The sequence below is a fragment of the Brachyistius frenatus genome, unplaced genomic scaffold (genome assembly GCF_029030835.1).
Source record: "Brachyistius frenatus isolate BFR_SWC_R1_liver_20210118 unplaced genomic scaffold, ASM2903083v1 Contig_178, whole genome shotgun sequence".
NCBI lineage: Eukaryota > Metazoa > Chordata > Actinopteri > Embiotocidae > Brachyistius > Brachyistius frenatus.
Genome location: NW_027210777.1, coordinates 544,239 through 570,887, shown reverse-complemented (window position 1 = coordinate 570,887; position 26,649 = coordinate 544,239). Strand labels below are relative to the sequence as shown.

The window sequence follows — 26,649 nt, the reverse complement described above, 5'->3', positions numbered from 1 at the left end:
CACCAGAGTCCTGCGACTCCGCAGAGGGGATTAGCGACACACTGTTGCTTTTACGGACGCGTTTTCTCTCAGTAAATTGGAAATTAACGCATTATTTCTGTAGTTTATGGTTGGTTTTCTCCATGTGAGTGTTAGACTTCTCTAAAACTATCCTCGGAGGGAAATGACAAGCCCACGGAAGAATTTACAGCGGGTGTCTTCGCGGGGATTGAACGGGACTGTGCCGTCCGTGCTGCTGTGAAGGAGACGGAGTGAACAGCCAACTGAAGTTTACTCCAGTTTCCTCGACAACAAAAGGGGGCTCCACGTCTCTTTCTCTGCAGTTATTCGACGCCATCTCGTCGCTGAACGCCGGGGACAGGTTTAAAATGCAAACCGTGCTCCTCCGCCGGGTTTGTGTCGTCAAAGGTACGAACAGTTGAAGTTAAGAGACGGACGCGAAGCTAACTTAGCTAGCATTAGCTGGATGGATGCTAAACCCCGAAGTGGCTCCGGCTATTTGCTGGAGTGACCCCAGTGTTTATGCTAACGCTGGTTTAATTTTTCTAACTTTACTTTGAGCGGTAAATGAAGCTGAACTAAACTCTAAAGTTTCTGTTGCTGTAGTTTCAGATGTCACGATAAAAACTCGTCTGTTTCTCGCTGTTTGTGACTTGTTTCTGCAACTTTTTCTGCGTCCCTCAGGTCATGGATCTCGGACAGGGGCCCTCTGAGTGACACCGATCCACTCGCTTTCAGGACTATTTGCCACACCAACCCGCCGACACCAGATTGGACCAACTAGATGTAAAAGCTGCTCCGGTGGAGCCACCATGGATCTGTTTCCCCGGCCGAGCGGAGAAATCCAGAGGAGGAACCCGCAACACGACTTCGAGCTCATTCAGAGGGTCGGAAGCGGCACATATGGAGACGTGTACAAGGTACCGAGCAGCTTCTGGTTCCCACAGTCTGTCATTAGAGCTGCACGTGCCTTCACTTGCATTTAATTAATCAGAACATGTCATTTAAACCAGACTTCTGCAGAAATATCGGCTTCACATCATCTCGACTGCATCGGTTTAAGTTCAATGACTCGGTGGTTTGTGTTTTCCTGGTTGTGCAGGCTGCAGAACTTGTTCTGGTGAAATGAAATGTTCCTGCAGCATGCAGCTGTGTTGTAAAACTGATCTAAATCTACAAACGTACTTCAGTATAGATGACAGGACTCTTTATGGGATGTGTTGCAGACTGTTACCACATGTAAAGAACTGAGAAGGAACAAGGAAACGTGCTCGAACTGCAGCACATCCACTTTGACACGGTTTTAAAATGACAGTTGATAGAAAGAAAATTCACGGGATTTGCTGCTTTTCTTTGTCTCTGGTCAAAGAAACAAACAATATGAGGACTTCATCTTTTTTTTTTTCCTCTGAGGAGTTGTAGATGATATTTTTCCTATATTTTCTGACATTCATATTAAGTACAGTAAAAGATGATGAAAGCAGCTTTAGTTTCCTGATAGGAAGTGCGCACCTCTTCTTTTTCTGAAGAAAATACTCCATAAATATCACTTTATTCTTGTTATGAATGCAGTTTGATTATGCAGGGTTTTCTCTAACAGTACAACGCCGAGGTGTTTAATTTTTTTTATTATTGTTGCAGACAGTGTACATTTGATACATGATATGATATGATAGTCCATAATAATGTTAAAAAGCAGAGGTTTTTTTTAGTGCGATGACGTCCCACCTCGACCACAGCAGCCGAGTCCTGCAGACGCCACATCGGTCTCTGGTGTGTTTGAGTGACAGCTTCAGTTTTCTGTTTGGCTGCAGCGAGAATTTGTTTTCTTATTTTGTCCGTCTGTCTCAGACAAACCGTCTGATGGTTCTGATAGTTCAGCCGGTCCGTCATGGCCTCCCTCTGCACAGAGCCCCCCCCACCTTCACACACACACACACACACACACACACACACACACACACACACACACACACACACACACACGTCCCCCCCAGTGGAATGCAGCGCCTGGTATTCTCCCGGAGAGGAGCGCTGCTGCAGTGGGCTGCAATCTGATCGGGCCCCTGTCTAAACACGCGTCTCACCATGGGTGTGTTCTGCTCTGACAACGGAAACACCCCGAAGTGGGAAAACTCCTCCTCCGGCTGCCGTGCGCAAGATTTAAACCGTTTGTCACCTGTGAGGATTTATTTCACGCGATTACAGACCGCATCACATCTTCTAACGGTTTACTGCAAAGTGTGGGACATGAGTCGTGCTTTCATTTTGTGCCAGAAATTTTTTTCTTAGCCAGACGACTTTAATTTGGGCAGGAAAAAAAAGAAAGAAGCAGAAGCCGAAAGCCTGCAGTTCCTCATATGTCCACTAGAGGTTGGGTCATATACTTATGACTTTAACATCTTGTCTGTAATATCGAACTCGAGGGTTCAGAACAAAAGCTCACCGACCAATCAGTGACGTCCCTGTTGGTCGCCCCTTACAAAAACCTGCAGTTCCTCGAATCTCCACTAGAGGCTCCAGCAGCGAGTCGGTCCCCTCAAACCAACATGTTACAATAAACATGTTTACAGCAGAAATAAACATGTTTATTGGTTCGTGTTGAACATGTTTACATCCTGGTACAAACAAGGTTTCGGTCTCTAGCTAATTTCCCCGTTCACGACAACTACAAAGTTTTTATGAAGTCTCGGTTTAAACCGTATTAAGGATTAAAGTTGCGATGGCTTGAGAGCGGGGCTGCTTTGACTGACAGGTGGGTGGAGTCACAGGTGACAAGCTGCCTGTAGCTTTCAGGCTTCCTTAGCTCCTCCCACAGACCATCTCTGTGACCATTTTTGGATCAGCCGAGAGCACGGCTTCAGGAAACCTGAGGTTGACATCACCGAGGTTACTTCCTGTTTTTTTTTTTTTTTCATAGTGACGGAAGGTCAGCTGACTGAGTCTCTTTCAAGTGAGCAGGTTATTGATCTCTGTGTTGATGTTCGTGTTGAACATGCTGCACATGTTTCACTCACTTTATTGACAATGTTTCAGTGAACAATTTTGCATCCTCCTCCACGTGATGGGCCTTTGTTTTGGATGTCGAGCTTTTCTCCTGATTATTTCATTAAAGAGACGCCACTGTGACCTGTGACCTGTGACCCGACAGATGTCAGACACACCTGTTCGTTCTCAGTCCGATGGCTCTCTTATCAGATCGGGGTTTGTTGAAGGCGTCCTGTCTGCTGCATCACGCATGCGAAAGCTCGCAACTTCCTCTTTTACTTGTTCACTTCTCAGGTCGGTCACCAGTTTCTTCAGGAAGTGTTCAGAGAGATGCAGGTTGCAAAGCGGTCGTCATTAACCGGCGTCCACTGTTAAAATAGAATCATTTCAAAAACCCTCGAGCTGAATGCATAAAGGTGTCAGATCACACACACACACACAGACTGCGGGGTGAACATCTATGTCAGCCTGCAGGTGAGCTGATGGCTGCAGGGATTTTTATCTGTAGATCAGCTGCAGGGTTTATATCTATAGATCAGCAGCACCGTCCACAGCGCTGTGAGGTGCCTCGCCGCAGGGTTTTATTGTTGACGCCTCCCTCAGACTAAACCACATCCCGTCTTGACCTCCTTTCGTCGCCTTCAGCTCAGAAATTTCACAGGAGACGAGACACTTTTAAATAATAATTTGCCTCTGCACACTCTCGGTTTTGAACGTGAAGCTGCTGATGCACAAATACTCGTGGGGGTGTTGGTCAGACTCTCCACTCTGCTTTACATTCAAATAAAGTAGAAGTAACCAAACATGGTATTAATGGAGTCGCTGAAGCAGGAGCTGAATATTTTTCACAGCCTTCTCAGAGGATCAGCCGAGTGACATTCATTGGTTTAATGCCCATGTAGGTCATCGGGTCACGTCCTGTCACTTTTATTTAGGCCCGCAAATTTGTACTTATCTGCTTCTTTTTTTTTTGCCCGCTTAAAGTCAGTACAAAATATCATATAAACATAAAAACATGTTTAAGTCACAGTTCGATTTTTTTATTTTTTTTATAACGAGATAATACAGATCTGGATTGCAGCAGTAAATGAAATCATTAATCTGCTGGTTAATTAATCAAACATTTGGTCCAATAAATGACCATCAGGATACTCTGTAGGTCAAAGTGAGATCAGATATATGTTTTGTTCCAACCATCAAATGAAAGCAGCAAATCTTCAAAGTGAGGAGCCTGAACCTGGAAGTAGTCGGTGTTTATTTCTTCTGTCTTGTGTGTTCAGTGTTAATCTTTGATTAATGGTTGAAAGCTTTAAAGATTTCTTCCCTCCGTGTGTGTGTTTTGTTGTTAGAATTAAAAGATGAAGATCAAGCTGCACCTCTGCAGTGTTTGTCTTCGATAACTGATTTAAAGCTGCAGATTTCTTCTCGCCATGTTTATTTATTTATTAGAATTAAAAGATGACGCTCAAGCTGCAGCTCTGCGTGGTTTAAAACCCTCTGTGATGTCTTTCAGGCTCGAAACATCCAAACAGGAGAACTGGCTGCTGTGAAGATCATCAAGCTGGAACCAGGTAAGACTGATCACCTTCATCTTCATCTTCACCGCAGTCCGAACGGCTTGAAACAAATTAAATTTCCAGGGTTGTGATTTAAATGTGCAGAAAAACAGTATTTCTATTACTGAACTCATCGACGCTGATCTCTCCTCCACTCTGAAACATTATTCTAATATATTGATTGCAGGCTAGAATGAGGGAGAATATAATTATTAGAATATAAATGTGTATCCTGCTGCCGTCTCTCTGTCTGCATGCTGGTGACCCAGTGACAGAGTCGGGACCATCCAGATTAGTGGGATTACTCCGAGCTTTGTAGCGGCAGCAGCCAGACAGCTCAGCTGATTAGCGGGAGATTCACTTCTGTTTGTTTTCTCTTTCATTCATCTCATCACTATCACGCTGCCTCCGATTGGATGTGCGTGTGCAGAGAAGCCCGTCAGCATCATCTGGTTCAGTGCAAATTTAAATTGATACATTAACAATTACAGCACGAAGCACAGGTGATGATATAAACATTTATTTATAAATAAGTGAGAATAAAATCACATCAAGGCAGAAAAACACACCTTCTGATAGGAAGTCTTTGGAAGTTTGTGAAAGAAATTAAATTGGAATGTTTTTATTTTATTTTACTGAACGGGTAAAATATAAATCCTCAGTTCATAAATAACAAAATAAGCTCCAGTAATGTCCAGATGTGCCTCCGCAGTTATAAAATGATTTACAGCAGCGTTCCAGTTGAACTACAAAGATTATCTGGTAAAAAAAAAAAAATCCCTTGTTCCTTCACATGTGCGTTAGTTGCGCAGCTGTTAAAAAAAAACCAAACCTGTTCATATTTGCTTTATTTTTTGTGTGACGGACGGAGGATTAACCGATGCAGATAATCCTATTTGAGAAGGAAACTCTTTTTCTCACTGAGCTCCACGGTAAACAGCTTTGGGTGGACCGAGCTCTCAAAACAGGTTTGACCGGGAGGAGCCGGTATGCAGGCAAGTGACGGGGAGACGGAGACAGGAGGATCAGGGTAGTGGCGACGCACTCCGGCTGCAGAGCTGCTTCATCAGATCAGTGACCGATTTAGAGTCGCTGACTGTCGACAGGACCGTTTCTCTCTCTTTCTTCTTGGCCGTTCCCAACAACAGTACATCTTGTTTAACCTCTGTTCCTATTGTGAAAGCGTTCGAGGTGCCGCTGTCGTTGCAGTTCCCATCGCAAACTCCGCTGTGGCAAATTTCTTATTAGTTCTGTCACTCATAGTCAGCCGGGCCCTCCTTCACGTCATGACAACCAACCCCTTTTGCTCCGCCAGGTCTTTCCTGTTTTAAATAAAATGATATCAATGAGGCCAAACTGCGGGTAAAAGGTTTGAACGTTCAGTTTGAAGTGTGTTGAGATACTGAATTGAAAGTTGCGCACCGTCACAGCAGAGGGAAGCTCTCGGTCTGGCAGGAAGTGGCTCTCCTCTCCTCGCACAACAAAGCAACACCGAGACCACTCGCTGTATTTTAGAGTCACCGAGTTGCGCTTTGTGAAATGTTTGTGGCTCCTCGAAGATGTGCCGATATATTTAACTGAACGTCAGACTCCACGGTAACACATGCACTTCTCGTGGTGTTTTTCATAATGTAGAAATCTTCTTGATCCTCTGCTGGAAATTTCCAGTTTGTTGTTTATTGTTTGGATCATCGGACCCGTGGAACATTCCAGTCAGACTTTAAGCTCACGTGAGGGAACATAAACCTCCCAGACCAGCTGAGAACGGGCCGCTCTACCTCACCTGGTACTGAACCCGACCCTGAACCTCACCGGATCCAAACCGGTGATGCTGGGAGGCGGAGCCTCAGAGGTTTCTGGAGGTGTCTCTGGTTCTGGATTACTTTAATGGACCGGGAGCTGGTCGTTCTGTTGTGTCTGAAGGTCAAAGTTCAGTATTCTCAACACTCTGACGTCCAGAAGATTGTATAACGGTGTCAGCCTGCTGTAGGCGGATTAACCGCCCTGACTGGACTCTGATGGTGTCAGTAATCTGCTGCAGGACCGTGTTCAGCCTGCAGAGTCTCGGCCCATTAAAGATGTGGATGCGGGTCCATTAAAGATGTGGCTGTGGACTGCAGTGTGCGGTGACACCATGCTGATGGAGGTCTGAATGTCTCTGCAGGGCTTCACATTCTTTTGTCCTCTGACTTCCTGCAGTGTCGGAGTCTGAAAGTACAACGTTCCTTCTGTTTTATGATCCGCTGCGTTCACAGATGAAATCTGGAACCACAGTCAGAGCGTGACTTTTATTATGGAAAGTTTTTCAGCTCACGACCTTTCTACCTCATATTTACTCTTCAGTGGTTCTTCTGTCAGTATTTCACTTCACAAACATCATAAATGATTTCAGGTCCCTGGAGTCGTGTCTCCTTTCAGTTCTCTCCACAGAAAAAACAGAATAATTTATTGTCCATGTGTGTTTCCAGGGGACGACTTTTCCATCATCCAGCAGGAAATCTTCATGGTGAAGGAATGCATGCACCACAACATCGTGGCCTACTTTGGGAGCTACCTCTGGTAAGAGCAGCTCACTGGACTCCAGCAGCTCCGTCACTTTAATCCTCCTCCGTATGGCCCTGCCCTCCTCTCTGTCCCCGCCCTCCTCCGGCTGACCACGCCCTCCAACGCCTGGCCCTGCAGTCATCTGTCCACGCCCTGATCGCTCTATCCCCGCCCTCCTCTGTATGTCTGTCCCCGCCCTCCTCCGTCTGTCCCCGCCCTCCTCTCTCCATCTGTCCCCACCCACTTCAGTCTGTCCCACCCTCCTCCATCTGTCCCCGCCCATCCAGGGCAGGGTGGAATGCAAACGTACCTTTCGGGAGGATTTAAAGAGCTGCTTCCTGAAACTCACGAGGCATTTAATGAGTGAGTCACAGCAGCGTGTGAAAGAATGACTCAGCCCTCTGAACCGGGCCAACGGGTGCTGACTCGGCCCCTTTCAGAGCCAGGCTGCTGTAATGGAGCCGGTGGGTAGAGGAAGTGGGTCCGGTCCACCCACGGCTGCGCCGACCTCCAGCAGGTTTAACTGGAATACAAGTCTCTGAACTGCTTTTATAAGGCTGTTGGTGCTCGGAGGTTCTCAGCAGGGAGGTTCTGGATTGGCCCACCACACAGACGGGTCACAGTTAATGAGCACCATATTTTATTATACAACTAAACTCATCCTATTAGAAGCTACACTGTTTGTTTGTTCGGGGATATTTAAGTTTCCTGTTGACCTGTTTGTTTATCTGAAGTATTTTCAGTTAAAACTGTCAGCGGTGATGAAGTCGTCACTCGAAGTTTTAATTTAGCTTTTCTACTTTCCACTCTCATGTCAGACTTTGTGAACATAGTTACAAAACCAGCCAACACTTTTAACACCTGTGTGTGTGTGTGTGTGTGTGTGTGTGTGTGTGTGTGTGTGTGTGTGTGTGTGTGTGTGTGTGTGTGTGTGTGTGTGTGTGTGTGAGACCACAGGAAGTCACCAGCAGCTTCACACTCTGCAACTCGACTGCACTTTGACATATTTAACTGTATTATTACCTCCATCTTTCCACCTGTAAATACTTATCTCTATCTCTATTGCTCACGCAGATATCTTAGTCAGGATTCCCTGATTTTTTAAATTGTTATTCTTATCTTCATCCTTCTCCATTATAAAATGATATTTTTCTTCCAGTGTAAGTGTCGTGCTGCTCATCAATGTGTTTGTTGCTGACTTGGCGTTTTTGTCTCCTGCTTCCCTATCAGTCGAGAGAAGCTGTGGATCTGTATGGAGTACTGCGGAGGAGGCTCTCTGCAGGACATCTACCACGGTGAGCTCCTCACATCTAGTAACTAGCATGACGTAGTCACGGAGTCCATCCTGACTTGAGTGTGTGTGTGTGTGTGTGTGTGTGTGTGTGTGTGTGTGTGTGTGTGTGTGTGTGTGTGTGTGTGTGTGTGTGTCTCTCTCTCTCTCTCTCTCTCTCTCTCTCTCTCTCTCTCTCTCTCTCTCTGTGTGTGTGTCTGTCTGTCTGTCTGTCACAGTGACGGGACCTCTGTCGGAGCTTCAGATCGCATACGTCAGCAGAGAGACCATACAGGTGATTTTACCTTTACGTTTACACAGTTTGTCAAACGGTCTGTATCTTCAGTTGAACTCAGTCCAGCATCATGTCCTCTGCAGGGTCTGGGCTATCTGCACAGCAAGGGAAAGATGCACCGGGACATCAAGGTAACACACACACACACACACACACACACACACACACACACACACACACACACACACACACACACACACACACACACACACTGACTGACTGATTAGAGGTCCTCACACAGCAGCAGTTGCGATCAGTTGCTGCACCACTTAAATGTTCACTTCAGTTCTCAGTGATGAAGATCTTCTCACCCTGGTGGTCCTCAGTGGTATTACACTTTAAGGCTTCAGTTGTCAGACCCAGAAGCTACGTCCACTTTCTTTACATACAGTCTGTGGTGGAGACCCGAACAGTTGTGATGTCACCTCTGTTCCTCACAATTTGATTGGTTGGCACCTTTCAAAATAAAGTTTGCTTTTTCTTCTTTCTTTTTCTTGATATTCTGTGTGGAAGTCCTCATGACAAAAATAACAGTTAGAAAAATTATACGGATGTGAATTATCCCATGAAAACAAAATAAAACACTCCCCATGTATAAAGACTTTCAAAATACAATCTTTGTATTAGAAAAAGATAAATAAGTTGCAGCAGCAACTTCAAACTCTTCGTGCCTCTGTAACGCCTCCTCTCACAGAGCTATGATGTCTCTGTGAGCTGCGGACTGACGTCACAGGAAGAGCAGAAGTGAAGGTGAAAGTTCGCCGCAGGCCAGCACTCGTGTTGTCACGAAGGTCAGGGCCGGACCCATTATCTCCTCTCAGCTCGACAGCAGAGAGCACTTCCTGTTTCCTGCGCTCTCACCGCAGGATGCCACCAGAGCGCCTGTCAGTCACGGCCAACAGAAACACTGTGAGAGAGTTTCACTGGAAGTCCAGAGAGCAGATTTACACACGGGGAACCGAACCAGTGGACTCGCAGCAGCTCAGCGTTATATAGCTTCCAATCATCGTGCTAGATTTACTTCCTGACTCTTATCTTCCTTCTTTCCAGGGGGCCAACATCCTCCTCACAGACAACGGAGATGTGAAGTTAGGTAAGTGTCCTCCCACTCTCTGAACTCAGTCATGTGTTTGTTACATCATCTGAACAACCTGTCGATCCTCGTTCCAGCTGACTTTGGAGTCGCAGCCAAGATAACCGCCACCATCGCCAAGAGAAAGTCCTTCATTGGAACTCCGTACTGGTGAGTGTGTGTCCTCGTGAAGCAGCTTCTGGTTTTGCTGGTCTGGTTCGGGAATATTTTCCATCCGACTGAGTTTTATAACCAGCACCATAAATCCTCTTCAAATCTGGATTCAGGCACTCAGAACGACCTCATTTCATCAGCTGCATCTAAACAAGCGCCCCTTCCTCTCTCTGACTCCTCCAGTTTCCTTCTGTATCAGCAGAACAATGCACCAAACATTTCTACTGAGAGAAAAGGTTTTACCCAGAATCCTTCAGCTATAGTTTGACACCATTTGCTGCTGGAAGTGAAGAGACCAGTTCGGTCCCACAGCAGCAGACAAGTACCTCTGAACTCCTGGCAGATCCACTGAGCTCCAAACGCTCCGTCGGAGCGGCATGTGTGAATAAACGTCCCTTCTTCCTCGTCTCTGTCCCGACTCTGTAGGATGGCTCCTGAAGTCGCAGCGGTGGAGAAGAACGGCGGCTACAACCAGCTGTGCGACATCTGGGCCGTCGGCATCACGTCCATCGAGCTGGCCGAGCTGCAGCCGCCGATGTTCGACCTGCATCCCATGAGGTGAGTTCGCTTTTTCCACCTGAGAGGGAGCAGTCGGAGTCTCCGTCCTGCTGCTGTCTCCTCGTGTCTCCTCTTCACATCTCCTCCTCACTTCTCCTCTTCACGTCTCCTCCTTGCGCCTCCTCGCGCGCGTCTCCTCCTCACTTCTCTTCAGGTCTTCTCCTCGCACGCGTCTCCTCACACCTCCTCGTGTCTCCTGATGAATGAATGACTTCTCAGTGGGTTTTGTTTCCTCCTCCAGTCTCCTTCATGCTCCTTTCTGTCCTCCTCAGGGCCTTGTTCCTGATGTCGAAGAGCAGCTTCCAGCCTCCCAAACTAAAAGACAAAAACAAATGGTGAGAGTCTCTGTGACCTGAGGTGGTTCTGATTCTGTGTCCTCCGGTCCCTGGATCACATCAGCGGGACTCAGCGGCGTATTAAAAACGGTCTCATGTCGTCCTGCAGGTCCGCCGCCTTCCATAACTTTGTCAAAGTGTCTCTGACGAAGAACCCGAAGAAGCGTCCGACCGCGGAGAAACTTCTGTCGGTGAGAGGAATCTGTTTGTGTTATTAAAGTGAAGAAATGTGCAGCTGAAGTGTTTCTCTGTTGCTCTTCCTCCTGATGAAGTAGTGAGTCTCTGTGTTTGTCTGAACTGAGCTGCTCATTTCAGACTCCGTCCTCCAACTCTTCACTTGTTCTTCTAGTCAGTGTATTAAAAATGGGAGCAAAGTTCAGCTCACACATGGTTTCAATTCTTAGACCTCAGTCGCACTGGAAACACACTTCTACTGTTTCCCCCCGTTTCTACTGTTTCCCACTGTTTCCCCCATTTCTACTGTTTCCCACTGTTTCTCACTGTTTCCCCCATTTCCACTGTTTCTCCTGTTTCCCCCGTTTCTACTGTTTCTCCTGTTTCTCCTGTTTCCACCGTTTCTACTTTTTCTCCTCTTTCTACCATTTCCGCTGTTTCTCCCGTTTCTACTGTTTCTACTGTTTCTTACAAACACAGTTGCTGATTAATGCCAACCCTGTAGATTCCTCCTGAACTCCTCGTCCTCCTGGTTCTACACTCCTCCATCAGATCAGGACGTCCGACATGTTTAACCCCGTGTTGTTTCCTGCAGCATGTGTTCGTGGCCCAGACCGGTCTGACTCGGAGGCTCGCCGTCGACCTCCTGGACAAGATGAACAACCCCGACAACCACCAGCATTACAGCGAGGTGGACGACGACGACCTGGAGGTACGGGCCCGGCTGCATCTCCTTAAGAAGCTGAGAGATGAAATCAGAAATAAAGATGTTTTTGAGGCCGTCTTGTTGCAGATTAGTGATACGAATGATTCAGTTGCTAAATGTGATGCAGCTTCTCATAGTTAAACTGTCACTTACTCTGCAGTGGATGTAAATATCAGAACAGAGAGCTGAGTCTGATCTCATGCTCCCCTCCCCCTCCCTCTTCATTCTCTCCATTGACATTATTATTCCAACTGGACTCGGCCTCACATGCATGCGTGTGGCAGCCAAAGAGGTGGTACCAGCTCCTTTCTCCTTCAGACAGCAGCAGCTTTGTCTCAACACTATTGACTGAAAGCAGTGGAGCTGCTTTGAACAAGCAGCCTCTGGGAGGAATAATAATAATGTGGCGATGCGGGAGGAAACGGCTCTCCACTCTGCTTCAACCGATCCTGCTAGTTTCAGACTTTCAGATTAGTTTGATAGATGATAAGATAATAATGAGCCTGATGACTAATAAGCGAATCTCTTCATCTGCAGCCGCTCTCTGCTGTCAGACACACCATCCGCTCCACCAACAAGCAGGCCAGAGCTGAGAGGACGCGCTCAGAGATCGACTGTAAGTGAACAAGAAGCCCCGCCCCCTGACGTGTGTGTCCCCTCCCCCTTGTCATTGGCCGACCTGTTGGTCAGGTGTTCAGGTTGACAGGTCTGATGGATGTCTGCTGGTCGTCCCTCTAATCCTGCAGCCCTGCTGGTTCTCCTCCTTCTCCTCAGTGTCACAGTTACCTCCACAGAGAGAATATGGATGTAGAATCAATAACTCCATAGAGAGAACATGGATGTAGAATAAATAACTATAGAGAACATGGATGTAGAATCAATAACTCCATAGAGAACATGGATGTAGAATCAATAACTCCATAGAGAACATGGATGTAGAATCAATAACTCCATAGAGAACATGGATATAGAATCGATAACTCCATAGAGAACATGGATGTAGAATCGATAATTCCATAGAGAACATGGATGTAGAATCAATAACTCCATAGAGAACATGGATGTAGAATCAATAACTCCATAGAGAACATGGATATAGAATCGATAACTCCAGAGAACATGGAAAAAGAATAAATAACTAGAGAACATGGATGTAGAATCAATAACTCCATAGAGAACATGGATGTAGAATCAATAACTCCATAGAGAACATGGATGTAGAATCAATAACTCCATAGAGAACATGGATATAGAATCGATAACTCCAGAGAACATGGAAAAAGAATAAATAACTAGAGAACATGGATGTAGAATCAATAACTCCATAGAGAACATGGATGTAGAATCAATAACTCCATAGAGAACATGGATGTAGAATCGATAACTCCATAGAGAGAACATGGATGTAGAATAAATAACTATAGAGAACATGGATGTAGAATCAATAACTCCATAGAGAACATGGATATAGAATCGATAACTCCATAGAGAACATGGATATAGAATCGATAACTCCATAGAGAACATGGATGTAGAATAAATAACTATAGAGAACATGGATGTAGAATCAATAACTCCATAGAGAACATGGATGTGGAATCAATAGCTCCATAGAGAACATGGATGTGGAATCAAAAGCTCCATAGAGAACATGGAACAACAGTTATTATTGAGATGATCCTCCAATCAGAGACTGTTTAACAGATGGGAACCCGTCAAGGAAGCTGTGTGTGTCTTTTGTGGTTGTAGATGTGGTTGTGGTTGTGGTGGTGTCATCAGTGTAGGACGGTGTAACAGTCCAGCGGTGGAGATACGTCATCTGTCTTACTGCAGCTCTGTGTGTGTGTGTGTGTGTGTGTGTGTGTTACTTAGCTGTAGCTGTGTGTGTGTTACTGTACTTACTGTCTGGTGTTCTCTCACTCCTGTCTGACCTTCCCTCCCACATGAAGCGAACAGTGGATCAGACGGAGGCGGGCGCTTGTCGGGTGTCTCTGAGGGACAGAGGGGGTCAGCAGGTCAGTGCCAGTGTAGTGAGACGGTGTGTGTTTGTTACTTCAGTCTGAGACTTCCAGAGGACGAGGATCATGTTGGAGAGGAACGCAGCGCTGGCTGTCAGCAGACTGATGAGGCTCTGCATGGAGCTGCATGGAGCCGCATGAAGCGACTCCTCTCTGTGGTTCAACTCTATTCATGTTGAATCATGTGCGACTTCCTGGTTCCTGTCAGACTCAAACTAAATCACAGTGAAGATTTCCACTAGTTCTCTTTTCATCAGGACCACCAGAGCTGAACACTGATGTTCTAGTCAGCCTCACAGAACCGGGTCAGTGCTCAGAGCAGATCAGCTGGCAGGAAGTCAGATAGAGGAAAGCATAGTCAGATTTCAAACCACAACGTGTAGCTGTTGTCGGTGGATAACGCAGGTCATCAGTGACATTTTGATGATCTATAACTTTCTTGACCCGTCTCACCTCCTCTGTGTTGTTAAAACTGCAGCATCGCTTTAACGCAAAGCATTCTGGGAGAAACATCTGGATTCCTGAATAGTGTTAGTTTGTTAATGAAGCTGATTGCGTGGAGAGTTTATCTGCAGGTTGGTTGATTCCCATCAGGATTGCAGCCGGATCACATCGTTATTATCCCGACGGATGGACCAGTACTTCCTGTTCTGCTCAGTGTCAGACTGCAGGACCTCTCAGCTGAGAGGCTGAAGTAGCTCGTTCAGTCTGAGACGGACTTTGAGTGACAGTTCGACTCCCAACACTTTACACACCCTGTGTGTGTGTGTGTGCGTGTGTGTGTGTGTGTGTGCGTGTGCGTGTGAAGTGTTGGGCTCTGACGCCCTCTAGTGTTGAACGTGTGTACAATAAATGTAAAAGTCTATGTTTGTCGTTCACAGTCGACAAGCTGCAGTTTGAACCGCCGCTGAGGAAGGAAACAGAGGCTCACACTGAGATGGTGATTATCATCTTCATCACGTCTACCTGTTTCATCATCTTCATCACTTCTACCTGGCACATCATCTTCATCACTTCTACCTGTTACGTCACCTTCATCACTTCTACCTGGCATATCATCTTCATCACTTCTACCTGTTACGTCACCTTCACCACTTCTACCTGTTACATCATCTTCATCACTTCTACCTGTTCACCTGTAGAGGAACTAAATTAATAAACATTTAAATCTGTTTTTTTATCTGCCTGTCAACAGGATGTGAGTAAAGATACAGACTTCCCGTCCCCCTGGAGTCCTTTTGCAGAGGGAGGAATAACAGCCAGGTAAACCATGGACACTGTCGCCATGGGAACTGCTCCTATTTACCCCCTACCTCTCTCTCTGTCCTGAGACAGAGAACAAACTCCTGGTTATCTGCTGTGTTTATGTCTCTCATTAACCTGCTAACCTCCTCCTGTCCGTCCTCCGTCTTTCGTCCACCTGCAGTTTGCAGTTTGAAACGTCCTCTAAGCTCCTCTCATGTGCTTTGACTGTTCTTTTTTTTTTGTCCTCTGCGTCCTCTCGGCTGTCGTCTCTCTGTCGTCTCCTCCCTTCCAAGGAGTCTTCTGAAAAGCGTTGAGGATGAGTTGTTCCAACGGTAACACTAACACTGTGTGTGCTCGCTGTAGTGACCTCCTCCATCTAGTCCCCCCCCCCTCCCCTGGTCAACCCTCCTCCATTCACCATGTGTGGTGTGGTGGTAGCTGTAGATCCAGACTGAGAACATTGCGGTGTACATGACTGTCGAACTACAGCGTCCAGAGAACTTTATTTCTTAGAGAGGCGGCAGCTTTTTTTCTGAAGGCTGTCTGCAGCTCTTATTTTGTTGAACATGCAGAGTGTTGACAGGCCTCAGACAGGATTTATCAGCTGCTCTGCTCCAGAGAGACACGGAGGGTTTACATGACGTCCTCCTGAGGCCGACGAGTCTCTCTGTCCTCACTCATCTCTCTGTCTATCCTGCAGGGGACACACCGCCCATCTGGAAGACGCCTTCGACGAAGTAGAGCTGTGAGTTTTAGCAATAGATTAAATTTCATTCATTGAATTTCATTCAAATACAGAATTATTCATTATTTCAGTCGACATCTGTCTAAAAATATCTATTTCAGGTTGACTATGAAGCCCGGAGTTCCTCCTCCTCTTCCTCCGAAGGTAAGCTCTGAAGTCAGTCCTTTAAAATTCACTATTTTTCAGTAAAAACTGTCATCGGCAGAAGCTCTGCAGGAAGTATCAAAGTCTCCTTTCAAAATAAAACTTTATTACCCAAAATAACAATCATCCGGGCTCCGCCCCCTCTCCCCTCGCCATCAAAACAAACTGCTGCTAGGTAACCGCAACAACAGGAAGTGACAGGGTTTGTGGGAAATATGAATATGTTCATTGAGTTTTCTCCACACCTCCAGCTGTAAGAGACTGAACTTTGTTTTAGTGTTGAATTAATGTGATTTAAAAAGCATGTAAAGCTCTTATTTTGACAGCAGATGAAGCCTTCGTGTTCTATATTACAGTCAAAGACGGTCTGTTCTGGAAAGATGCGACACTTTTTATCACTCTGAGCCCTGTGATGGTTCTATAAGTTCAACACAGACAGAAAAACACATTACGAGTCAGATATTTCTGGGATGTGCAGCAGGGTTATTATCACAGAAAATCAGCACAGATTACTGCAATATTACTTTAAAAAAAAACTAATTTCATCGTCATTTTTGGCAAAATCTACGGTAAAACCAAACCTTTCTGATCAAAACAATCACAAAATAACTGCTGAGCTTAGGGGATATTTTCATCTAAATGTTTCAAAGTGTTTGGAATAAGGACCGAACTGTTCCCGTGGTTTCCTCTCAGCCTCGGTTAAACAGCTCGTCGGAGGAACTTGGCCTGAACGACGAGCGCTTGCTGACCGTCCGCAGGTTCCCAAACTCTGAGAACGGACCGGGCCAGGCGGCCCGCCGACAGAGCACCCCCGAGCAGGGCAACAAGGGAGAGAACTCGTCTCCAGACTTCCTGTCAGTCAGCGTCAGCAGCCCCGGCCTCCTGTCCCACGCCTCCGACCCCGGTGAGTCTCTTGTCCTCGCTTCTCCTCGTCACGTCTCGGCAAACGAAAGCGGGTCTCGTATAACCAAAACCTGTCTTACTTTACAAGCTCTCAGCAGGTCTGAACGTAAAGGTAAGACCGCCTGACGTGGATCCACGTTAGCGTTGCTGATCCTCAGGCCTTCCTTCACCTGCCGACTCTCTGTCCCGACAGATAACGACTCGGACGGCAGCGTGAACGGAGAAAGTTCCAAACCGCCTCCAAACCGGCAGCACCGCAAAGAGAAGAAGGAGTTCCCAGTGAGTCCAAACGTCTTTCACTTCTCTTCTTCACTTGAAAACATCTCACTGGGAGCCTGTACATGTTCAGCATCTCTGCCGGGCCTCCCTCCGAAAACTCAAATATGACGTTTGTCCTCTGACGGCTGGAGAATTTGTGCAGAACATTTAAATCTTCCCTGACAGACTCGCACAGAGTTTGTTTGTCTCGTTGTTGAGGCTGCAGCTAAATTTAACATCATTGTTGTGTCTCCTCCTCAGAAACCGGCCATCAATGGGCTGCCTCCCACTCCCAAAGTCCTGGTGAGTCAATCATCTCTCTGTTCCACCTCTCTGTGGTTCCACGCCCGCTCCGTGGTTCAGCCCATTTAAAACCTGTTTCTCTGTGGTTCGGCCCATTTAAACCCGGGCTGCTGTGTGTTTCAGATGGGAGCCTGTTTCTCTAAAGTGTTCGACGGCTGTCCGCTGAAGATCAACTGTGCCACTTCCTGGATTCATCCGGACACCAAAGGTACCTGCAGGGCAGCGACGTCACAAACACAAACACGTTGTCATCACGTTTCCGTTATTTGATGTCACGTTTCACAAACACACGGTCATCGTGCTTTATTTAATGTCACGTTTCCCTCCCAGATCAGTACCTGATCTTTGGAACGGAGGACGGGATCTACACGCTGAACCTCAATGAGCTGCACGAAGCCACCATGGAGCAGGTAACACCACCTGACGGTTAGCACTCACTAAATATATACAGTGGTGTGAAAAAGTGTTTGCCCCCTTCCTGATTTCATTATTTTTTTGCATGTTTGTTGCACTTAAATGTTTCAGATCATTAAACAAATTTAAATATTAGTCAAAGATAACACAAGTAAACACAAAATGCAGTTTTTAAATGAAAGTTTTTTTTTATTAAGGGAGAAAAAAAAATCCAAACCCACATGGTCCGGGCGGCACGGTGGTGCAGTGGTTAGCACTGTCACATCACAGCAAAAAAGGTTCCGGGTTCAAATCCGGTTCTGGGCCTTTCTGTGCGGAGTTTGCATGTTCTCCCTGTGCTTGCGTGGGTTCTCTCCGGGTCCTGCTGCAGCATCTCCCCCCTGAGAGCCCCCCTGCTGTAGTGAAGAAATTTCCCCTCGGGGATTAATAAAGTGTATAAAATCAACAAAAAAAAAAAAAATCAAAAATCGAAAAAGTGTTTGCCCCCTAAACCTAATAACTGGTTGGGCCACCCTTAGCAGCAACAACTGCAATCAAGCGTTTGCGATAACTTGCAATGAGTCTTTTACAGCTGTGGAGGAATTTTGGCCCACTCATCTTTGCAGAGTTGTTGTAATTCAGCCATATTGGAGGGTTTTCCAGCGCGAACCGCCTTTTTAAGGTCATGCCGCAGCATCTCAATAGGATTCAGGTCAGGACTTTGACTTTTTTTTCTCCCTTAATAATAAAAACCTTCATTTAAAAACTGCATTTTGTGTTTACTTGTGTTATCTTTGAATAATATTGAAATTTGTTTGAAGATCTGAAACATTTAAGTGTGACAAACATGCAAAAAAAATAAGAAATCAGGAGGGGGGCAAACACTTTTTCATATATATATATATATATGAATATATTCATATGTATATTAATATATATATGACTATGAATATATATATGACTATGAATATATGTTCATATATATGATATATATATGAATATATATATGAATAAGTCAGAGCAGCTTCTTCCTGCTTTTCCTCATGAGAACGTTTTGTTAAGCTCCTCCGTCTTTAGGGTCTTTACATGCTCGTTTTGGCACAGATGCAGTTCGAACATTGGCCCCATTCAATAGATTGAAGCAGCGCAAAGAGCTGTGCGGGCCCGCCGTGCTCACTTAAGAGTGTCTAAGCTGTGATTGGACGGTCAGAGGGAGGCGTTCGGTAAACATTCACGTGATAGATGACCTCCCGTCTCTTGTCTCTGAGCTCTGACGATGAGTGTTGTCTGTGTCCAGCTGTTCCCCAGGAAGTGCACGTGGCTGTACGTCATCAACAACAACCTGATGTCTCTGTCAGGTGAGTGACATTCCCGCCAGCCTCCCGCTTCCCCAACCTGTCATAACCTGCTGCTGCTGCTGCTGCTGCTTCGTTCTGCGTTATCTGGCTGCCCCTGAAGCCAACACGACCACCCCCCCTATCTCCCCACCCCCCTTTCACACACACACACACACGTGTGCAGCCCTGAAATAACGTCAGCTGACACACTCTGCAGTGTGTCAGTTGTACTGATCTCTGCAGCGTGTGTGAACCGGCTGCAGGCGTAGTTCATTCCTTATATTCACTCTGATTGGCTGAGTGAAACCACGTGACGGCAGCCCGTCGACGAGCCCGTCGTCCTCTCGGCATGACGGCGAGGATGGATTACAGCTGCAGGTCTACTTTCACTTTCATCCGTCAGCCTCTCGGTGTACTGAACCTCTGTTCTCTTCTCCTCTTCCCTGGACTCTGTCCATCCTCCTGCTGCCTGGCTTCATCTGATATTCTACTAACCGGCTCCATCAGAAGGTAATCCCGCTGTCACCATCATCATCATCATCACCCCCTGTCCACGTCTAACCTAACATTAAACCACTTCACATTAATAATTTGGATGTTAATTTAAATCCGTAGATGATTAACTCAGATTTACTCTCAGGGTTTATCTGACCTTCATCACATTCAGGTGCACCTGAGACACCACAGCTTCACTCTGACTTTTTATGCCGCTGGTTTTATAGCAGACAGTTCACAGTTTCCCCCATCAACATTTTTTTTTTGTACTCATTTTGGAATCTGTGACCTTAAAATTCTGTAAAACACAGCAGAGACTCTCACTGAGCTGTAAAAGAAATGTGAAATATCATCAACATAAAGAGAGTCTGTCACAGAGTGATGGATCAGAGATGCACCTCTGGTCTGCACTTCTGTTTCAAAACAAGAGCCCTCTAGTTTCACCCAGTGTCTAACCATATAAATGACGTGTTTCCTTCAGGAGGAGTTTGAGAGGGGGGGGGGGGGGATGGGTGTTAAAGAGGAAACACTAGATTTTATCAGTTAAATCTGACCTGACACACACACACACTAAACTGCACAAGTCCCTGTATTTACACAGCTCTCACACCACCTCTAGTAAGTTCTCACCCTCTGGGAAACACTGCTGTATTTTTGGATATATGTCGTTGTGGTAATAGTCCATACTTATGTTATCAGTCTAATCAGTGCCCTCCAGCCCCCCCCCACCTCCAGAAACTCCCTCCGGTCTGTTGTAATCAATCTCCTCTCCTCTGCAGGGAAAACCTTCCAGCTGTACTCTCACAACCTCATCGGGCTGTTTGAGCAGCTGAAGAAGCCCGGCCTTGCCGCGCAGTTCCAGACACACCGCTTCCCCGACAAGATTCTACCAAGGTGAGGTCACAGCACTGACAAGGTCACAGCAGCAGCCCCCCCCCCCCCACACACACACACACACACACACACACCCTCCCCCACCACTCTGCAGCATCTTAACTGTTTGGAACAAACATGGCTGCCTCCAGACATCCTTTACAGACTCAGATCACGACTCTGATTGTTTCCCTCCTCAGGAGGTTCGCCCTGACGACCAAGATCCCCGACACAAAGGGCTGCCACAAGTGCTGCATCGGTGAGTGACCTTTGACCTCATGACCTCTCAGGTGTGTTTACCTTCTCCGTTATATGAAGGAGAACATGTCCACTCTGTCATCTCCTCCTTTATTCTGTCCTGTTAACCTTAATGACTGTTCAGGATACTCGGTACTAAGACTTTAAACTGTCCACTCTGTCATGGAGGACATACGTAGATCTTACGTACGTAGATGTTATGTACGTAGATCTTGTGTATGTAGATGTTATGTATGTAGATCTTATATGTGTAGATCTTATTTATATACTCTTTAACTGTTGTCGTCCCCAGTGAGAAACCCGTATACGGGCCATAAGTACCTGTGTGGGGCGTTGCAGTCTGGGATCGTGCTGCTGCAGTGGTATGAACCCATGCAGAGGTTCATGCTCATCAAGGTCAGTATTCAGTTTCACTTTAATGAACTCGTCTCTCCTCTGAGCTCACGTTTGATACATTCTCATGAGATGGGCTCTCTGACCTGTTAAAGCTCCTCCCACCTGCCTCGTTGACCTCTGACCCTTCCCTTGGTCTCTCTCTCCCCGCCGCAGCACTTTGACTTCCCCCTGCCGAGCCCGCTGAAGGTGTTTGAGATGCTGGTGGTCCCGGAGCAGGAGTACCCTCTGGTGTGTGTGGCCATCAGCCTGGGAACCGAGCCGGGTCAGGTGGTCCGCTTCGAGACCATCAACCTCAACTCCTGCTCCTCCTGGTTCACCGAGATGGGAACAAGTGAGTCTGACTCCTGCTGCGTTACACAGACGGAAACATTTAAAGATGCTCTCTGGTTCACGGAGGGGACAATGAGACACCTGGAGGCATTTGGAAATGGATCCACGGCAGGGATGCTCCTTTTATTACAGCTCTGATTCTAAAGTTCTGATGTCCTGAGGAGGAGAAACACTGATCGCTCTGCAGCCTCCGATTGATTCTTTAGTACTGATGTTATGCTGCCGTACAACTACATTTGATAGATTATTGTCGGTGTTGTCAGGAGAACTGGACTGTTTGTGATGCTCCTGTCCTGCCTGCAGGTAACCAGCAGGTGGATGCGATCCACGTGACCCAGCTGGAGAGAGACACGGTGCTGGTGTGTTTGGACCGTGAGTACAGCCTCAGTGTGATTAAATAGTTCCAAGTTCAGATGTAAATATCTCTCTAACAGTTTGTTCATGACATCTTCTCCTCAGAAAATCTGAAGATCGTGAACCTGCAGGGTCGACTGAAGTCCAACAAGAAGCTGGCGTCCGAGCTCAGCTTCGACTTCTGCATCGGATCTGTTGGTGAGAGACTCTGCCTACCTCTGTGTGAAGAAACACAAAAACACGTGCCGTTCATGTTACTGTAAATCCAGACACCTTTTAAAGGAAATATTATTTATATACCAGCAGGACACACTGAGCTACATGAAGCTGTTTTATATCCAGCAGAGACTCGTGTTAATGTCTCACTAGTTGACCTTCATCGGCACTAACTCTCCTCCTCTTCATCAGTGTGCCTTCAGGACAGCGTCCTGGCCTTCTGGAAGCACGGCATGCAGGGAAAAAGCTTCAAGTCCAACGAGGTACAACGCAACTACTGCAACACAAAATAACACAATATTAACAAATACAACACAATATTTACAAATACAACACAAAATGACAAATATAACACAACACAAATATAACAATGACAGAAATATAACACAAATATAAAACAATATAACAAATAAAACAAATATAAAACAATATAACAAATATAACGACAGAAATATAATAATAATAATTCAAGTTGATTAGAATACAGATTGATATTTCCTATCTGTAGTGTAAACCCTGTTTCAGTCCTTTAATCAGAGGATTGACCCTAAACTGGTCTCCAAACATCAGTTTCAGTGGCGGTGATGTTTCTGTGTGACACGCTGCAGGTGATGATGTTTCTGTGTGACACGCTGCAGGTGACAGCAGGAGATCCATCCTCAGGTGCAGCCTCAAGTGTGTCTTTGTAAGGTCCAGGTAACGACTGTGTCCTCCTCACGCAGGGATTCAGCGTGAACCCGATCATGAGCTGCACCCAGAGGAACAATAAAGCCAAGATGTCAGGGAGGTGAACGTTGTGTTTTTATGAAAGCCGATCCGGCCTTTAGAGAGGCGGCCGTGTCAGACGGGGTCCCGCAGGCCCGACCCGGTTCCACAGCGCGACCGTGAAGAGCAGTTTTGAAATGTCAGCGTCCATGTAAAATTCATGCACCGTCATGAAATAAAGGCGTCACGCAGCAGCTCTGAATAATTCAGCCTTTATGATTCCTTTGAGCAGCGAGGCGGTGACCGGCCGCCTGCTGATCCGTGTTCTGGTTCAGACTCAGCAGATCAGTTCTCTGCTGAGGCCAAAGACTTACACCTAGCAGGTCCCACACACACACACACACACACACACACACACACACACACACACACACACACACACACACACACACACACACACACACACTGTATCTCCCATCTGTCAGCAGTGTTCATGTCAGCATGCTTTAACACTGCAGAGTTGGGACATCCAGAGAGACAGGGACAAGACAGGTGCCCTGCTGAGAGACAACTCCTGATCGTCATGGAGACAGATGACTGACATCAGCTGAATCTGATGATTTTCAGTTATAAAATAAAAATCATATTGAAATTTTTGATTTAACACAATGTACGGGACATATAAACACAGTGTCTGATGCAGCGTGCTGAATGCTCACGTCCTCTACGTCACGCGCTGTTCTTCCTGCTCTCCCGTCGTACCCTGAACGCCTCACCTGTTTCTCTCCCTTCCAGGTGACCCAGGAGATCTGCGATCCCAGCAGAGTGTTCCGCCTCCTCGGATCCGACAGGTTGGTGCCGAGCTGTTCAGACTTTTAGTGCACACGCAGAGCGGCGAGTGGAGGAGCTCCAGGTGGGAACATCTCCGAGGGGTTAACAACAGGAACAGGAAGAAGAAACTGATCAGCAGCAGCTTCTTCCTGCTGCTGTGATTTATTCTCCTCCATGAGACCCTCTGGATCAGAACCGTCCTCGGGTCTCTCTGGTTTTCATCACCTGGAAACCAAACAGCTTCCTCACCTCCCGTGTTCAGAGCCCACACGTCTCACTGCGCTGGTCTCGACTCGACGACTGTTAACAGACGTCCAGAACCTGAATGATGTTTGAATGATAGATAGGGAGAAAGACAGAAACACATTGGAGAAGCTGCATTTAGAGGATGTTTAAAGATTCTGCTTTATATCCGATAATTACTCACTTGTTGATTTCAGAGCAGAATTGGACTCACCGCATCTTTTCTGATAGTTTCGTGTTTAAAAAGTCAGCAATCAGTGAAACTGACCGACAGAACCTGAAGTCAGTTTAAAGTCACAGAACATGAACATGTTGGAAATGTGGACGTCACTCAACATTCAATCAATCAATCAATCATTATGTTATTGACCGATCAGCTGATCATCTCCTGTAAAAGAAGCCTCTGCTCAGGCTGATGTGACTCTGTTCCCACACACACCAACTGAGCGTGCTCAGCGGAGGTGGCTCTCCCAGCGGTGCCACCCGGCGTGCCGTCTCTCCGCTGCCTGGTCCTCCCATGTTTTATTCACCGCTGCCGGGGCAGTGCCAGCCGGGTGTGAGTGTCTCTCTGTAATTTCATCTGATGGAACGGACAGTATGGACCGCTCACCTGTCAGCACCACAAGACAGAACCCGCAAGGTTCTGACGGTCCGACTGTCATCCGGCTGAACATGACATGAACTTGACATGCGGCGACATTACGACCGCCGGTACCGTCGGTGAACGTCCCGTCAGGAAGCTGGTGGTTCTTCGTATCATTTCTTTACTTCCCGTTTGATCTCCCGCTGCCTCAGAACCATAAAACGTGTTTAATTCATGTTATTTAAAACAGAATATGGATCAGACTTCAGTGTTCGAGGCAACTGCTGATTTACATCTTTAATAAGATACAAGACCGGTTGCAGCTGCTTGGAGGATAGAATAAATCCAACCTGTCAGACTTCCTAGATCGATGTCAGTCATTTTTACAAAAGGAGACGAGCTTCAGCTTCAGCAGCAACGATTAGACCCTGTTAGTGACGGATCTCTGATGGATGCCGGCGAGGTGAAGGCTCGTTCAGGAAGTGAAACAGGAAGTGAAACGGAGTTGGATTCAAAGTTGGATCTGTTGGGTTCCTGTGAAAAGTTTAGATTTCTGTTAGATAGTAGAATGCATGGTGCTGATATTAAAGGTTGTGGTTCTGTTCACTAACTGCTGGTCCTGCGTGTGTTCTGTAGGGTGGTGGTTCTGGAGAGCCGACCGACCGACAACCCGACAGCCCTGAGCAACCTCTACATCCTGGCCGGTCATGAGAACAGTTACTGATCCTCGTGTGGGAGGAGTCTGTGATGTGAAACAGTTTTTTGAGAGCGCTTGTTACTGATCACAGGATGTGCAGGTCAGCGGAGGAGGAGCCTCAGCCAGGTGGAGTGATGAGTCGCCTTACAGCAGCTGGTCAGTGATGAGGAAGATGTTACAGCAGCACATGGACTGTTCTTCCTCCTCCTCCTCACTCATTGTATTAGAGGTGTTACAGGTTAAAGTGCCATTAAGACTCACAGGAAGTGAGATTGTGTTAGAAACACCAGGAGAGCTATTATGGTCTGTCCTCATCACTAACGATCAGTTGGAACAGGACCCCTCCAGCTGGGGTTATTTAAACTATATTTATTAACCTCCTCCTCAGTCAGAGGGCGTGTTGGATTTACAGACCGGCACAGCCGGTCTGCAGTGTGAGGATTAACTACCTAGTTTTTACTGCTCTGTAATATAGTGTGACCTCCTGCTCTGTTTTAGACCTCATGTAATGTTCATGTCTCTTTTATAGACCTCTTCTTCTCCTCTTCCTCCATCTCCTTCTTCTCCTCTTCCTCCATCTCCTTCTTCTCCTCTTTATTTGCACCATATCAGCACTTTTGTACATTTTTTTATTTAAAATAAACCGACAGAATGAGGGACAGCTTTTATTAACATCTCTGCATTCCCTTCGCAAAACGTTTAATGTAAACTGTTTTTTGTAATAAAAAAAAAACTTGTTGTTACCATGACTACGTGAATGTGCTGTGGTTTGTGTGGAGGGATTGGAGCGGCGGTGAGGAATGGGCGTCCGGTGGGACGATCAGGAAGACGAGTGACTATTAATCCCATCGTGTCCCTGTTTAGTCTGCCTCTCCTCTGACTGGGCGCCTCTAATTGGTCTCAGAGCGGCAACATCAACGCTCCTGAACGCAGCGCGCCATCCTGCTGACTGATGTGATGTCAGGCTCAGGCGGATCAGGGAGTTTGGATCGCTGAGATGGACTGAACATGTCAGAACTCTGTGATGATCAGAACCTTAAGATGTAATGATGAAGATCAAGGCCAGTGCTCCTCTTCCTCTCTGCAGGCGGCTGCAGGTCACCTGACTGTTTGTTTTGACCTCTGACAGGAAGTCTCTCAGGTGGGAAAACCAGCTGGAGTCCCGCTCTGCTGGAGGAGGGGGCGGAGCCAGCGGTTCCCATGGGAACCACAGAGGAGTGTTCACAAATGTGTCGAGCTGCTCAGCGGGAGAGTGCACAGAACAGGATGTACGGTGATCATACCTTCAAAATAAAAGCAATACTCACGGATTAGCTTGAGTGGATCAGCTGGTTGTTTTTATTACGTTTTTATGCTGTTTATTGTGCTTTTATTATGTTTTTTTTCTTTTAAATTCAATATAAAATACAAATGTTACAACAAACTAATTTATCATCCACTTTAAGGATTGCTATTTTTGTGCAAGAAAAACACAAGTGAGAAGACATAAATTTTAACTTTAAAGATAAAAGCAGACACATTTTAGTTTGTTCTGTAACTATCACTCTGTTTCAACTTTGACAGTCAGAAGAGACCGGCGTCACTTATAACAGCCACGTTTTAAAAGACGATAAAATATTCATCACTTTGATCTACGTAGTTAAATTTAGG

General features: G+C 46.4%; 1 protein-coding gene across 5 annotated transcripts; it reads left to right on the top strand.

Annotated features, from left to right (window-relative positions):
- On the top strand, positions 1 to 25,402 carry map4k5 (mitogen-activated protein kinase kinase kinase kinase 5). 5 transcript variants are annotated; one of them, XM_069717625.1, is made up of 35 exons: positions 2 to 408; positions 685 to 920; positions 4,502 to 4,559; positions 7,013 to 7,103; positions 8,319 to 8,383; positions 8,598 to 8,653; positions 8,737 to 8,784; positions 9,704 to 9,746; positions 9,824 to 9,896; positions 10,326 to 10,457; positions 10,730 to 10,792; positions 10,902 to 10,983; positions 11,562 to 11,678; positions 12,210 to 12,288; positions 13,622 to 13,687; positions 14,572 to 14,630; positions 14,886 to 14,953; positions 15,636 to 15,680; positions 15,782 to 15,824; positions 16,518 to 16,728; positions 16,816 to 16,839; positions 16,921 to 17,006; positions 17,247 to 17,288; positions 17,412 to 17,496; positions 17,619 to 17,698; positions 18,979 to 19,039; positions 20,293 to 20,407; positions 20,587 to 20,645; positions 20,937 to 21,040; positions 21,194 to 21,371; positions 21,674 to 21,742; positions 21,830 to 21,922; positions 22,133 to 22,203; positions 23,441 to 23,496; positions 24,939 to 25,402. In XM_069717625.1, the coding sequence occupies exons 2-35, from the start codon at positions 813 to 815 to the stop codon at positions 25,024 to 25,026; spliced, it is 2,718 nt and encodes a 905-aa protein (XP_069573726.1). In that variant the 5' UTR covers positions 2 to 408; positions 685 to 812; the 3' UTR covers positions 25,027 to 25,402. The 5 variants fall into 5 exon arrangements, with proteins under 5 accessions (XP_069573729.1, XP_069573726.1, XP_069573728.1 ...); XM_069717628.1 differs by lacking the exons at positions 23,441 to 23,496; positions 24,939 to 25,402 and adding an exon at positions 22,663 to 23,433 and having other exon boundaries at positions 1 to 408; XM_069717627.1 differs by lacking the exon at positions 13,622 to 13,687.
- Positions 25,403 to 26,649: the final 1,247 nt, after the last annotated feature.